Here is a 14,642-nt window from a genome sequence, read left to right as displayed (position 1 = left end):
AGCAGAACCATTAGCAGAACCTTTAGCAGAACCATTGGCAGAACCTTTAGCACAACATTTAGCAGAAACTTCAGCAGAACCTTCAGCAGAACCTTTAGCAGAACCTTCAGTAGAACCATTATTAGAACCTTTAGCAGAACCTTCAGTAGAACCTTTAGCAGAACCTTTAGCAGAACCTTCAGTAGAACCTTCAGTAGAACCATTAGCAAACACCATTAGCACAACATTTAGCAAAACTTTTAGCAGAACCTTTAGCAGAACCATTAGCAGAACCTTCAGTAGAACCTTCAGTAGAACCTTCAGTAGAACCTTTAGCAGAACCATTTAGCAGAACCGTTAGCAGAACCTTTAGCAGAACCATTAGCAGAACCATTAGCAGAACCTTTAGCAGAACCTTTAGAAGAACCATTAGCAGAACCTTTAGCAGAACAATTAGCAGAACCTTTAGCAGAACCATTAGCAGAACAATTAGCAGAACCTTTAGCAGAACCATTAGCAAAACCTTTAGCAGAACCATTTAGCAGAACTGTTAGCAGAACCTTTAGCAGAACCATTAGCAGAACCATTAGCAGAACCTTTAGCAGAACCTTTAGAAGAACCATTAGCAGAACCTTTAGCAGAACAATTAGCAGAACCTTTAGCAGAACCATTAGCAAAACCTTTAGCAGAACCATTTAGCAGAACCGTTAGCAGAACCTTTAGCAGAACCATTAGCAGAACCATTAGCAAAACCTTTAGCAGAACCATTAGCAAAACCATTAGCAAAACCTTTAGCAGAACCATTAGCAGAACCTTTGGAAGAACCATTAGCAGAACTTTTAGCAAAACCTTTAGCAGAACCATTAGCAGAACCATTAGCAGAACCTTTAGCAGAACCAATTAGCAGAACCTTTAGCAGAATCTTTAGCAGAACCATTAGCAGAACCTTTAGACGAACCAATTAGCAGAACCATTTAGCAGAACCGTTAGCAGAACCTTTAGCAGAACCATTAGCAGAACCATTAGCAAAACCTTTAGCAGAACCATTAGCAAAACCATTAGCAAAACCTTTAGCAGAACCATTAGCAGAACCTTTGGAAGAACCATTAGCAGAACTTTTAGCAAAACCTTTAGCAGAACCATTAGCAGAACCATTAGCAGAACCTTTAGCAGAACCAATTAGCAGAACCTTTAGCAGAATCTTTAGTAGAACCTTTAGCAGAACCTTTAGCAGAACCTTCAGTAGAACCTTCAGTAGAACCATTAGCAAACGCCATTAGCACAACATTTAGCAAAACTTTTAGCAGAACCTTTAGCAGAACCATTAGCAGAACCTTCAGTAGAACCTTCAGTAGAACCTTCAGTAGAACCTTTAGCAGAACCATTTAGCAGAACCGTTAGCAGAACCTTTAGCAGAACCATTAGCAGAACCATTAGCAGAACCTTTAGCAGAACCTTTAGAAGAACCATTAGCAGAACCTTTAGCAGAACAATTAGCAGAACCTTTAGCAGAACCATTAGCAGAACAATTAGCAGAACCTTTAGCAGAACCATTAGCAAAACCTTTAGCAGAACCATTTAGCAGAACTGTTAGCAGAACCTTTAGCAGAACCATTAGCAGAACCATTAGCAGAACCTTTAGCAGAACCTTTAGAAGAACCATTAGCAGAACCTTTAGCAGAACAATTAGCAGAACCTTTAGCAGAACCATTAGCAAAACCTTTAGCAGAACCATTTAGCAGAACCGTTAGCAGAACCTTTAGCAGAACCATTAGCAGAACCATTAGCAAAACCTTTAGCAGAACCATTAGCAAAACCATTAGCAAAACCTTTAGCAGAACCATTAGCAGAACCTTTGGAAGAACCATTAGCAGAACTTTTAGCAAAACCTTTAGCAGAACCATTAGCAGAACCATTAGCAGAACCTTTAGCAGAACCAATTAGCAGAACCTTTAGCAGAATCTTTAGCAGAACCATTAGCAGAACCTTTAGCAGAACCAATTAGCAGAACCATTAGCAGAACCATTAGCAGAACCTTTAGCAGAACCAATTAGCAGAACCATTAGCAGAACCATTAGCAGAACCTTTAGCAGAACCAATTAGCAGAACCATTAGCAGAACCTTTGGAAGAACCATTAGCAGAACTTTTAGCAAAACCTTTAGCAGAACCTTTAGCAGAATCTTTAGCAGAACCAATTAGCAGAACCATTAGCAGAACCTTTGGAAGAACAATTAGCAGAACCATTAGCAAAACCATTAGCAAAACCTTTAGCAGAACCTTTAGCAGAACCTTCAGTAGAACCTTCAGTAGAACCTTTGGTTTCTAACTGGTTCCCTGATCCAGATGTTCAGCAGCTGTTTAAATCAATCCTGAGGGAAGAAGCTGAAACTAGAAGATTTTAAAGTGAGATGATGATGATGGTGATGATGATGATGGTGATGATGAGGATGGTGATGATGAGGATGATGAGGATGATGATGATGATGATGATGATGATGAACTCTGACATGTTTAGTTTGGATCAGAACTTGGTTCTGGTTCTGTGGAGGTCCAGTCAGCTGGACTTCCTGCTGGTTCCTCTGGTTCTCAGTGGTTCCGGCGGCTGCAGCATCTGGACCGATTCGGTTCGGATGGACTGAACTGGGTCCAGATGAAGCAGCGGGAGTTGAACCAGCGAGGCTGAAGCAAGGCAGCAGCTGAGCTGGTTCTGCTGGTTCGGTTCCGGTGGTCCACTGTGGTCCACTCAGCCCACCGGACCGGACCGATACTCACCGAACTTTGGCGGAGCAGAAGGCATCAGTCCTCAGGTTCCTCTTCTTGGACCCAGCGGCTCCCATCCTGAAGAGGAGCAGAACCGGAACCAGAACCAGAACATCCCACAGACTGACTGAAGGGAAACAATCGGAACCGGACCCCATCCGAACCCAGCGGACCTGGAGCGGACTGCTGAGCGGCTCTGCCTCCGAAGCTGCTTCCAGGCAGGAAGTCTGTCCATATAAGGAAAGCCGCTGCGTGACCCGCACAGGCGCGGGGAGGGCAGCTGCTGCGGAGCACTGACTCCAGCGGAACCGGTTCGACCCATTTTCCTCTTCCTGGACCCACATTTCTCCTTCAGTCACAAACTTTGTTCTTAAAACCTGGAAGCTGAAGATGAAAAGCAGCAGAAACAGACCGAACCTGATCTAACATGTCCTTCAGTTTCACACCAGGACATTATATGAAAGCCAACAACAAAAAACACTTTATAGAAAATAAGTTTGCTTTTGTCCATAAATGTTTCCCCTCTGAGGCTCTGAAGGTTAATCTGGGTTCTGCATGGTCCAACATGGCGTCACAAACCTAAAAAAGTTTTAGACTGGAGAATCTTTCAGCTTTACATTTAAAAATAAAAGCTTTATTTTCTGAGAATGTGATTATTTATGAGCAACTATGCAAATGAACAAACATCCAGAAAAACTTGAATATATTCTATTATTTTCCATATTATTTTCTAATAAGTGCTTTAAATCAGTCCTAGCTGATTTAAAGCACAAACAAAATCTGTTAATTAAATTTTTGAAAAATCTGTTTCATTAAACTTTATTTGTTGTGATATTTGAACCTTATATCAATCCACTTTATTCATAATTTAAACAGCTGTGCATTAATTTTAACACATTTAACTCCTGCTTTGATTTGAAAACAGATCAGGGGGAAGAATGAGGCACGGAAACTAGAAACTGTCCTTATTTTACAGTTTAATCTTAATTATTCACTCATTTCTATTTTACCAAGACAAAAATAACTAAATGATCATTTCACAAATGGACAACATACAATAGTTAGAGTGGATCCACAACTACAGACAACATATAAAACAAACAAAACACAAACAAGTGGCCATAATATAAAACTTTGTAATTATTGCATGTACTCGTGACGTCACCACATGCTCAGCTCGTCTAGAGCTGCATTTCACCTCCTGTTATTAAAAGTCTCTAGACTTTTTTCCTGCTGTTCCTGTCCGACTGTTCCTGTCCGACTGTTCCTGTCCGACTGTTCCTGTCCGACTGTTCCTGTCCGACTGTTCTGGTCCGACTGTTTCTGTCTGACTGTTCCTGTCCGACTGTTCTGGTCCGACTGTTTCTGTCCGACTGTTCCTGTCCGACTGTTCTGGTCCGACTGTTTCTGTCTGACTGTTCCTGTCCGACTGTTCCTGTCCGACTGTTCCTGTCCGACTGTTCCTGTCCGACTGTTCTGGTCCGACTGTTTCTGTCTGACTGTTCCTGTCCGACTGTTCTGGTCCGACTGTTTCTGTCTGACTGTTCCTGTCAGACTGTTCCTTTCCTGACTGTTCCTGTCTGATCAGTCAGTCTGACTGTTTCTTTCTGACCGTTCTGCCTAACTGTTCATTTCCAACTGTTACAGTCCAGCTGTTCCTTTCAGACTGATCAAAATGCTCCTGCCCGGCAGTTTCTGTCCGACTGTTCCTCTCTGACTGTTTCTGTCGGACTTTTCCTGCCCTGCTGTAGCTGTCCGACTGTCTCTGTCTGACTGTTCCTGTCCCAATGTTCCTGCCCAGCTGTCCATGTCTGACTGTGTCTGTCTGACTGTTTCTTTCCAGCTTTTCCTGTCCAGCTGTCCGTTCTTGTCAGGCAGTGTCTGTCCAATTGTTCCTGCCCAGCTGTTCATGTCTGACTTTGTCTGTCTGACTGTTCCTGCCCACCTGTTCTTTCCCGACTTTTCCTGCCCAGCTGTTTCTTTTTCCAGCTGTTCCTGCTCAGCTTTTCCTTTGTGACTGTTTCCGTCCAACTGTTCCTGTCCAGGTTTTCCTGTCCACTTGTTCCTGTCCAGCTGTTCCTTTCCAGATGTTCCTTCCAGCTGTTTCTGTCCAACTGTTCCTCTTTAACTGTTCCTGTCCTTTTGTTAATGTTCGACTGTTACTATACGACTGTTCCTCTCTAACTCTTCCTGTCCAGCTGATCCTGTATGGCTGTTCCTGTCCAGCTGTTCCTTTCCAGATGTTCCTTCCAGCTGTTCCTGTCTAACTGTTCCTGTCCTTTTGTTAATGTTCGACTGTTTCTGTCCGACTGTTACTATACGACTGTTCCTCTCTAACTCTTCCTGTCCAGCTGATCCTGTATGGCTGTTCCTGTCCAGCTGTTCCTTTCCAGATGTTCCTTCCAGCTGTTCCTGTCTAACTGTTCCTGTCCTTTTGTTAATGTTCGACTGTTTCTGTCCGACTGTTACTATACGACTGTTCCTCTCTAACTCTTCCTGTCCAGCTGATCCTGTATGGCTGTTCCTGTCCAGATGTGTCTTCCAGCTGTTCCTCTCTAACTGTTCCTGTCCAGCTGATCCTGCCCTGCTGATTCTGTCCTTTTGTTAATGTTCGACTGTTTCTGTCCGACTGTTCCTGCCTTTAAGCTGAAATCAGCCCTCCAGCCACTGGCAGCTCATATAAACTGACTACAAGGTTTAGAATAGTAAACAATGGAAACCTCAGAACTCACTGGTCCATCCTCTGGTTGTACGGTGACATTAATTCATCATTTGTAGTCTGGTACATGTTTGGATCACTTGTTCTCCAGGAAGCACCGACCCAGGAGCAGCCAGGAGGTTAGTGGGACGTTAAACTGATGACATTTTAAGTTCGTTTATGAGAAGTTCTTCTAGAAACTTCCTACTAGCAGGAAACTACAGTGAGGAACGTGGATGAGAAGCATGGCAGAGAACGGTCTGACTGTGTGCAACACGGTGGGATATTTGGTGGGTTTAAGCCCCTGATGATGAGAATGTTTATCTCCTCCCCCATTGATCAAATGCTAGTTATGTACTGGTTATTAACTGGTTAGTCTGGGTGTCTGACTGGTCCATATCTGTTTAGACACTCAGCATTTCATCATCGTTGTTTTCATTCGATCCTCTTCAAGCTGCAAATCAACCATGAGATGTTTCTGCTGTCAGTCGGTCTGATGGTAGATACACACCTGGATCCACACACACAGGTAGTTCATGGCGGTGTGCGTGCGGCGGCTTACCGTCTGCTGCATTCATCCCATAAACATTCATGTTCTATTCTTTCTGACTCCAGCACTGCTCTGCGTTTCTATGCCGTCGTGATAAATTAGGAAAAGCTGATTCCAGCTTCTTTCCGTGGACAATGATTCTCACGGCAGCACTCTTCCCTCTGAAGGTCACTTCCTCCTGGGATAAACAGTACGGCCTGGTCTGATGTTTGCCTGGACCGTCCTTCAGCTACAGATGGTTGGAGCGTCCATCTTTTCCCAGCAGCACCATCTGTCCAGCAGCTCCCTCCTTCTCTGCGTTTGACTCACGATGTCTGAACTATGAGCTCTCCCTCAGTTCAGCCTGATTATTCTTTGTTGTGGTTTAATATTTCCAGAAAATGTGTTTTTTTGGTCTTCGTCTCTTCGTGTTTCTCCTTGTTTCACTTGAAGTAACGTTAGTTCAGGACCAGTGTCCATCGATCCCTGGAATATTCCAGGGATGCATTTATCTGATTCATCCGATCGTATTGCTTTCCTTGGAACTGACAGAGGCCCTTCCAGGGTGTCCTGTCTCTGTTCAGTGGGTAGACTGGGATCACATGTCAGTTGGTGCTACAGTTAATCAGGAACATATTGTTGTTGGAAACAGAAAGCCTTCATTATGGATCTGAATCTCATCTCCTCTTCATCTGCTCCTGAATCATCCTCCTGTCGGTTACCGTGGCGTCAGCCGTTACGTCCTCACTGAACATCCTGCTAACAGAGCAACTGATTTAGTCAGAGGCGCTGTATGGGGGGGGAGTAAGGACAATCCTAAGGGCCCTTGACTGAGGGGGGGGGGGGCAAAAGAAGAAGAAAAGATTAGTCCCGCTCTATTTTTCAAATAAAGATCATGTTCTTTTTCATTTTTCAGCAGTAAACAGTGAAACAAAGCATGGATTTATAGACGCACCCCCCCCCCCCCCTCAGATTGCAATCAATAGTTTGGTCCTCAGGTCCTGCATCAGGTCTCCCCACCTGTCAGCGGCGGTTTGCTCGTACCGGGGCCTAAATACCTCGTCATTTGATGTAGTGATAAAGAAAGAAGCAAATTAACAAGAAAACGTATAAATAAGCGGCGCCTAAATCTGGGTTTTAAAAAGAAAACTGAAAGATTTATTAACCGAATAGTTCAAGTTTAACTTTAATGAACTTAATCTACTGAACTAAACCTGAGCTTAGTGAGTTTCACTATTTTAGTTTAAGAGTTTTTAACTGAAATATGTTGGAGCTGAATTATTTATATTATAAAAATATCAACAAAACTTATATTTCTAATAGAATTTGTGGATAATTGATTCTAAAATGAGGTAAAGGCATTGCTGTTTTATTTACATTAAGTTTAGTTTCCCTGTATGAGAATATTTTTTATTAGTTTATTTAACCTGGTGCGTCTGGGATGAATAAAGGAATAATTATGTTTCTCCTAATTACACTGATCAGATTTCATGTTGTGTGGAATTTTCCTCTGATTGTTGCATTTTCTGCTCTTCACTTGCTCCTTGGTAGCAGTGATGAAGATCAGCTCCTCCTCCTCAGAGGGCCTTCCTGCCTGATCCTCAGCAGAGATTAACCATGGTGGGGATCAAAGATCTGGCTTTACTGTTGGTCCGTCACTATCCACAGGACTCGTCTCATCAGGACTAGTCCTGATGAGACGCTGCTGGACACATCTGGACACATCTGGACTTCAGACTTCATTTAGTGTCCCATACTGAAGCGAATGCATGCAGAGAAACGCATCAGGCAGGGTGATGAATATGAATGAATCTGAAGACCTTTCTGGAATTAACATCAATATTTGAAATCAAATCTGACGCTCTGATGATTTTTTTCCCATAAACTTCTGAGGCCATTAAACGCATCGATCAGCTATAGAATAATAATCTCTGCCTTCCGCAACTTTTATACTCTTGAGTATTGATAAAGAATTTAATCTGTTTCCACAGAGGGGTTAATTTATTCTCTCTAGTCAGTGTCTGCATGAAATATACATTTATAAAAGGTTCTGTTTCCATAGATCCTTTTATAAACAGTATTTTATTAGCATATAGATTTTATAACTAATAATCATTCATTCTTTTTACCCTCGATTAGACAATTAACTACAGTTTCCAGTTGTTTAATATATGCATCATGTTCAGGTAAAATTACTCAATATTAATGAATTACCAGGCTGTATATTATCTACATCCATTTGAAGGACATGACTCGTCTTTAAGAGCTTGTTTTAGATCACAGAGGAAAAGAAGGGAAGTTGAAGGATGTTCCTGGAAAGGCAGGAACTGATGTGGTTGGCAGAGTTCCAGAGTTAGACGATTTATAATAACATTAAAGCAGGACGAGCCAAGGTTAGAATCTCCCTTCTAACGCGTTGAAGGGCAGAGATGAAGAGAATGAAATAATGCTGTGTGATATTCAGGTCTGTTCCGCCTGCTTTTATTGCTCTTAACGTTTATTGGAAACAAGCTGCTGTTAGAGGATGACACAAAGCTGGTCTGTTCTTCCAGCTAGAAACACATTGATTCTTTTAGAACATCTAGATTCACATTTCTCCTCTAAAATAGGATAAATTAATCAGTTTCCTGAATCCATCCTGAGGTTTCCTCATTATTTATCAGCCGTATTCATTCATGTTTCTGCTCATGGGCTTAAAGGCCCGTCACTCCAGCCAAACGAAGCTTCTAACCAGACAAAGATGGACAACCAACCTGCCTTCTGTCAGCATCCTTCCACTAACGTACCTCCATCTGCTCTCTTTCTCGGTCTGCTCAGGGAAAGGAGTCACTTTGTGGCATGTTTGGTTCCTTTAGAGGAAATTTAGGTCAGTATGATCTGGACTGCGTCTCCTGAGACCAACCAGAGGACTCCAAGTTGGTCCTTTCTGTTGCACTTCCAGAGAAAATCATAGACCGAAGGCTCACTGCCGGCAATAATCAGGAAAAAATCCACAGAAAAATGATGTATTCCAATAAAGTTACACTGACAAAGACAACACATAAACATCTATTGATGTTTCTGTATGCGTCTAACCCTTCTAAACACTGACCTCATGGTCTTACCTTCAGGTCCCTCTAGTCTTACTGTCAGCAGAAAGCTGCTCCAGGTTTATCTGGTCTCTCAGTCTGTTCCTCAGCTCTTCACATTACACACAAGCTGGGATAAATATATGCAGAAAAAGGCCTAAAAGGACAGAAAGCAAAGAGTTAGAGGGAAAAAGCCAAATGCCAGAAGAAGAGGACCCAGTATCCGAGGTGGAAACGTTAAGCAGTGAACACCATCTAAGGCAGGAACCTCTGGTCCTATAGTTCAGTCCCTGCCAAGAAGGTGAGGTTGGTTCCAACCAATCGCCTGCCAAGGAGACGCAGCGGGCGCCGCCCACAGAGTCCCAGATGCCGATGTCTCAGAGATCAGCGGACAGGCAGTAGACCTAGTCTCAGACTTAGACAAACTCTACTGTCATTTTGTAAACACAGTTTATACAAAACTGAATTTCGATGCATACAGCTTTTCAACAGTGAATGAGCAGCTTAGTGGTGAAAAATGAACATTTCCATTTATACAGCGCAGCAGTGATAAAAATGAAAAACAGAGTGGGAGAGACATGCTGCAAAAGGCATTAGTGTGGAAGGGTTAGAGCAGTCAGGGAAGTCTGAGAAGCCGGGTTAGAGAGGCGTGGTCAGTGCACAGGAGGGACGAAGATGAAGACAACGCCCAGCAGCTCTGGACGGGAGACACAGTAGTTCTTTTCTGGTCGACCGAGGGAGCAGCTGCAGTAGATGATGACTTGTTCAACATGCTCTCTTTCCCGGGGCAGCGCTTCACCAAGTCCAACCCTGCTGGTGTCAGTGTCCACGATGAATGGCCGTCCAGGATTTGGGTAATCCAGCACAGGAGCCCTGATGAGTGCTGACCAGAGCTGTATGAAAGCAGTTGCACAATCCTCGTCTCACTGGGATGCATGGTCCTTCTAGGTCAGCTGATGCTGGGGGCTAGTAATACTGGTAAAGTAATACACAAACCCCCGATAATAGGAGGCCAGGCTCATAAAGCTGGACAGCTCCCCAGCATGATGAGGCACAGGCCAGTCCCTCACCGCAGACACCTTTGCTGGGTCTGTGGACACCCCTCCTACACTGACCATGTGACCTCAGAAAGATGTCTCCTGCTGAAACAGGTGAAACTTTTCAGGGTGAAGACGTGGGCCTGACGGGCGGATGGCTTGAAAGATGTCCCTCAGGTAGGACAAGGCTCCCTCAAAGTCTGGAGGATGGGCAAGGAGGTCATCCAGCTACGAAATGCAGTGGCTCTGGGAAATACAGGACCCTCTCCATCAGGTGCTTGGAAGATGGCCGGAGCATTGCAGAGGCCAAAGGGCGTGACTCTGAACTGCCGAAGGGCTGGACCAATGGAGAACGCAGCGCAACGTCAATCCGGGGCAGTGGGTATGAAACTTTGAGAGTGATTTGGTGGAGGAGGTGATAGTCAACCCAGAACTGCCAGGGACCAAAGCAATAGCGCCGCCCAGGGGCTACTGGATGGTTTGAAGATGCCTGCCTCTAATATCTCTCTGACGTTCAGTCCTTCTCCAGCCTGTTTGGCAAAGCGCATACGGCGAGTCCAGAGGATGATCAGGTGTGCCTCACCTGTGTCGATGTTGTGCTGTACCAGGCTGGTGTGGGTATAATCTTCATCTCTGGCTGTGAAGATGTCGACAAATAATTGATGCAGCTGGTGCCGTTGCTTTTCATCCAACCCTTCACAGTTTCTTTGATACAAAATGTCAGCAGCCTCTCTAGACTTGAGGGAGGGTTGTTGATAGAGCTGCAACATTGTGGTGCCTCAAGTTGCCAGCAGATTGCAGGACCCTCTGGTGATGGTGATAGTGCAGCTCAACATAGTGATGATGATGTGGACTCCTTGGGTGGCATGGATGTTGGTGGGGTCCTGGTCGGTGGTGGTGTTGAAAACCGTCTGACTGGTGATGATGCAGGAGAGGCACGTTGGAGTGCTTTGGAACGCAGGTAGAGTGGGGCTGGATATGGCAATAGCAGTTTGTGTTGGGCCCTCAGGATTGTGTGCTGAGCTGTGTTAGGGTTTCTTACCTTTCCTCCTCAGAGTCTCCAGCCCAGAAGAGCCTCCAGCTGGTTCCAATTGGACGCAATCAGGGAGCAGTATTTAGAGGAGTGGATTTCCTGGGACGGACGCCAGTCGGTTAATTTCCACGCAGTGAAGCCTTGCAGTTCCAAGCCGGTTCTCTTCTCAGTCCTCCTGGATCCATCCTCCGCTGCTCACCTGCCTGTCCACCCTCTGGAGCTCTCAAGTCGAAACCCAACACTCAGCCAAACTCAATCTCTGTGGGCTCATCCAACCTCCCCTCCATCTGCTCCGCTCTCCATCGACCTTTCCTGATTAAGCTGCTGTTTCCTGAGAATCTTCGCCGATCCAAAAACTATCTCTCTGTCAAAACTTTTCGTTTCGTGTTGTGTCTGCGCCAGAGTCAACTCTAGAATCATGTCAGAACCGACTGGCCAGCAAGACTCTGCAGCACAACTACGAACCGCTCTATCTGAACAGGGAGTTCTCCTCGGCCGGCACGATTCGGCTATCTCTACTATTGCTCAGCAACAAACCTCACTCATGCAAACCCTTAGCCAACTGTCACTCCAAGTACAGGAATTAAGTTCTAAATTGCCGTCTCCTTCTCCTCCGAAATCGTACTTACCTGTTGGCTCTGCAGCTTCTTCCAGGTCTCCCATGCCTAGAGACGTTGTTTTGCCCACCCCGGAGCCATTCAGCGGCGACCTGAACAAGAGCAAAGGATTCCTGCTACAGTGCTCCCTAGTAGGGCTGCAACTAACGATTATTTTGAAAATCGATGAATCGGCCGATTATTTTTTCGATTAATCGATGAATCGGACACAAAATATTTTTTTTATATTAACCTCTTTATTCCAAAATAAACATTTTAGACAGAACAAACAAGCACACAAGTACAGGTTGCTCATTAACTGTACTGGTGCAATATGAAAAATAAATGTTTGTGTTAAAACTACGCAAACTTACATGAGAAATGTAGCTGTACATCCACAAAATATAGGCTACTTTGTTTCATTAAGCGCAAAAAGAGACATTTTTGTTTTTAAAAGCCCCTAAGGGGTTCAAACAATAGGCCCCCCCATTTCAACAAATGAGTTTTTTTAGACTAGAAGAGTTCTGCCTTTTAAGACAGGAAAGTATAGCAGTTAAAGTTGCTACTTGAGAAAATACTGAACCATAGAGATAAAAATAGCCTGTGATTCAAATTATAAATTGTATTTGGAATAAAAATGAGAGAACTAGGGGTGTTAAAAAAACACATCCTCCAAAGACAGATATTTACATGGGAATGTGGCAGATAATTAATTGACATATTACTGATCTTGCTGGATTTTATTCTGCTTTACTTCCATAAATTGCAGGATCTTCTTTACTCTATCTTTGCCAGAAGATTTAAACTTTAAAAGCCTTGCCCTCATAATTTGCAAGTGAATTTATTTATAAAGTAAATGTAAACGCTGCTTAAGCTAATTCAAATGAAATTAAAAGTAAAATAAGTAGCCAACCTTATCACTGTCTGTAACCTACTAACACGGTAAGGAAAGCATCAGATGAGCTACCTGAGAAACTAACGTAACGTTTCCCCCACTTTAAAACCAAACAAACATGGTTACTCATCCTGCTGATCAGCTATCTTCACTGCCATCGAAGGCTCCAACATGTTTTCTTTTCAGGTGCTGCATCATAACAGTGGTGCTTCTGTGCCATGTTCATTTGTTTTTACAAAAGTTGCATGTTACGACTTTTTTCACTTTACAAAGCGCAGGCTATTTTAATTATTGTGATCAATTTGCGCCGTCAATCCCGGGGCATGCGCGCTTCATTTGCAGTCTGGACGCTGAGGGTAAACTCCTCACTAAAATCCTGCGGCTCTGACTGCCCCGCTGAGAGGGATTCTTGTGGGAGAGGGAGAAAGGCGTTGGGATGGGGGAGGCGCCCCACGGCAGCAGCTGCCGCTGGAGGACAAGAGTAGGAACGATACATGCTTTCACGTAAGAGTCTCCAAAAGCCGCCAGTGACATCGTAAAAAGTCGCCAGATTTGTCGCTAGTCGCTTTTTAAAAAAATAGTCGCTGGAGGGGTCTGAAAAGTCGCTGAGTTGGCAACACTGCAACTGCGGCGCTGACTTGCTCCGCCATATTTTTTTTTTCTTCCCCGGGATGACGGCGGCGGCGGATGACGCATTAATCGCGCGACACAACTAATCGATGATTAAATTCGTTGCCAACGCTTTTAAAAGTCGATTTTTATCGATTTTATCGATTCGTTGTTGCAGCCCTACTCCCTAGTGTTCGGGCAGTCCCCGCAGTCATTTCCGGATGACGCCAACAAGATCTCCTACGTCATCGGCCTGCTCAGAGACAAGGCTTTAAGGTGGGCAGAAGCAATAATTGATGAATCTAACATTGATGAATACTCCTTCAGAGAATTTTTGGATTTATTCAAACAAACATTTTGCCTACATGTTGGGGAGGAAGAAGCAGCCAAAAAATTATGGACTCTGAAACAGGGAAACAAGTCGGCTGCCGAATTGGCAATTGAGTTTCGCACTCTAGCCGCCGACTCAGGTTTGAACGAGACAGCCCTCAAGTGGGCGTTCCAACATTCCCTTAGTGAAAAGCTTAAGGATGAATTAGCCTGCCGAGAGGAACCAGAAACCTTGGACCAGTTAATTAATCTAGCCATCCGAATTGACAATAGGCTCAGAGAAAGGAATCGTCAGAGAAATATAGCTTCCCCGCACCAAGTTTTTGCTATGACTCCTAGCCCTCAGTCTCAGCCTCGGCCACCTTCTCCTGAACCAATGCAGATTGGCAGAGCTTGGCTCTCACCTGAAGAACGCCAACGGCGGTTGTCTTCAGGGTGTTGTTTGTATTGTGGCCACTCTGGTCACTTTATTTCCACCTGTCCGGTTCGCCCAAAAGCCTTTGCCCGTCAGTAAATCTGGGGGTACTGGCGGGCAAAACCATGATTCAAGACAACCTCCGCTTAACTTTTCACTCATCCATCTGCCTAGACCATAAAAGCCTCCCCGTGCTCTCCCTAGTGGATTGCGGTTCTGAACAGAATCTCATCAGTCCAGATCTCGTTCACCAATATAAGATTCCAGTTCAAAGACTCCCAACTCCTATTTTTGTGTCAGCCTTAGATGGCAGCGCTCTCAAGACCATTACTCATCAGACTGTCCCTCTTCAGTTTGTGTCCCTAGGCAACCATCACGAGCAGATTTCATTTTTGGTTTTTCCCACTAAGAATTCCCCAGTGGTTTTGGGCTACCCCTGGCTAATCAGACATAATCCCCAAGTAAACTGGCCTCTATCCCGCATTGAGTCCTGGAGCCCTGAGTGCTCTAATAGCTGTCTCCGCTCAGCACTCCCTCCTCAGAGTTCTGTGTCCAATTCCCAGCAACCTCCAGCTGACCTCTCTAAAGTTCCACCAGATTATCATGATCTACAACGCGTCTTCAGTAAAGAATTAGCCCTCTCCTTGCCTCCTCATCGACCATATGATTGTGCCATCAATCTTCTTCCTGGC

The 14,642-nt window shown here is 44.5% G+C and overlaps 1 protein-coding gene across 2 annotated transcripts in view; it reads right to left on the bottom strand.

Annotated features, from left to right (window-relative positions):
• nsmfb (NMDA receptor synaptonuclear signaling and neuronal migration factor b) overlaps window positions 1-2,942 on the bottom strand; it is a 68,936-nt gene extending 65,994 nt beyond the window's left edge. For both annotated transcript variants that reach the window (XM_038276103.1, XM_038276104.1), the window contains exon 1: window positions 2,753-2,942. In XM_038276103.1, the coding sequence (XP_038132031.1) occupies window positions 2,753-2,898 (146 nt within the window). In that variant the 5' untranslated portion in view covers window positions 2,899-2,942. The remainder of the gene's footprint in view (window positions 1-2,752) is intronic.
• Between the last annotated feature and the right edge of the window lie 11,700 nt (window positions 2,943-14,642).

This window comes from Cyprinodon tularosa, unplaced genomic scaffold (genome assembly GCF_016077235.1).
Source record: "Cyprinodon tularosa strain WSP-4 unplaced genomic scaffold, ASM1607723v1 ctg997, whole genome shotgun sequence".
NCBI classification, from domain to species: domain Eukaryota; kingdom Metazoa; phylum Chordata; class Actinopteri; order Cyprinodontiformes; family Cyprinodontidae; genus Cyprinodon; species Cyprinodon tularosa.
Note: the sequence above shows the minus strand (reverse complement) of the source record. Positions and strands in the feature narration are given on the sequence as shown.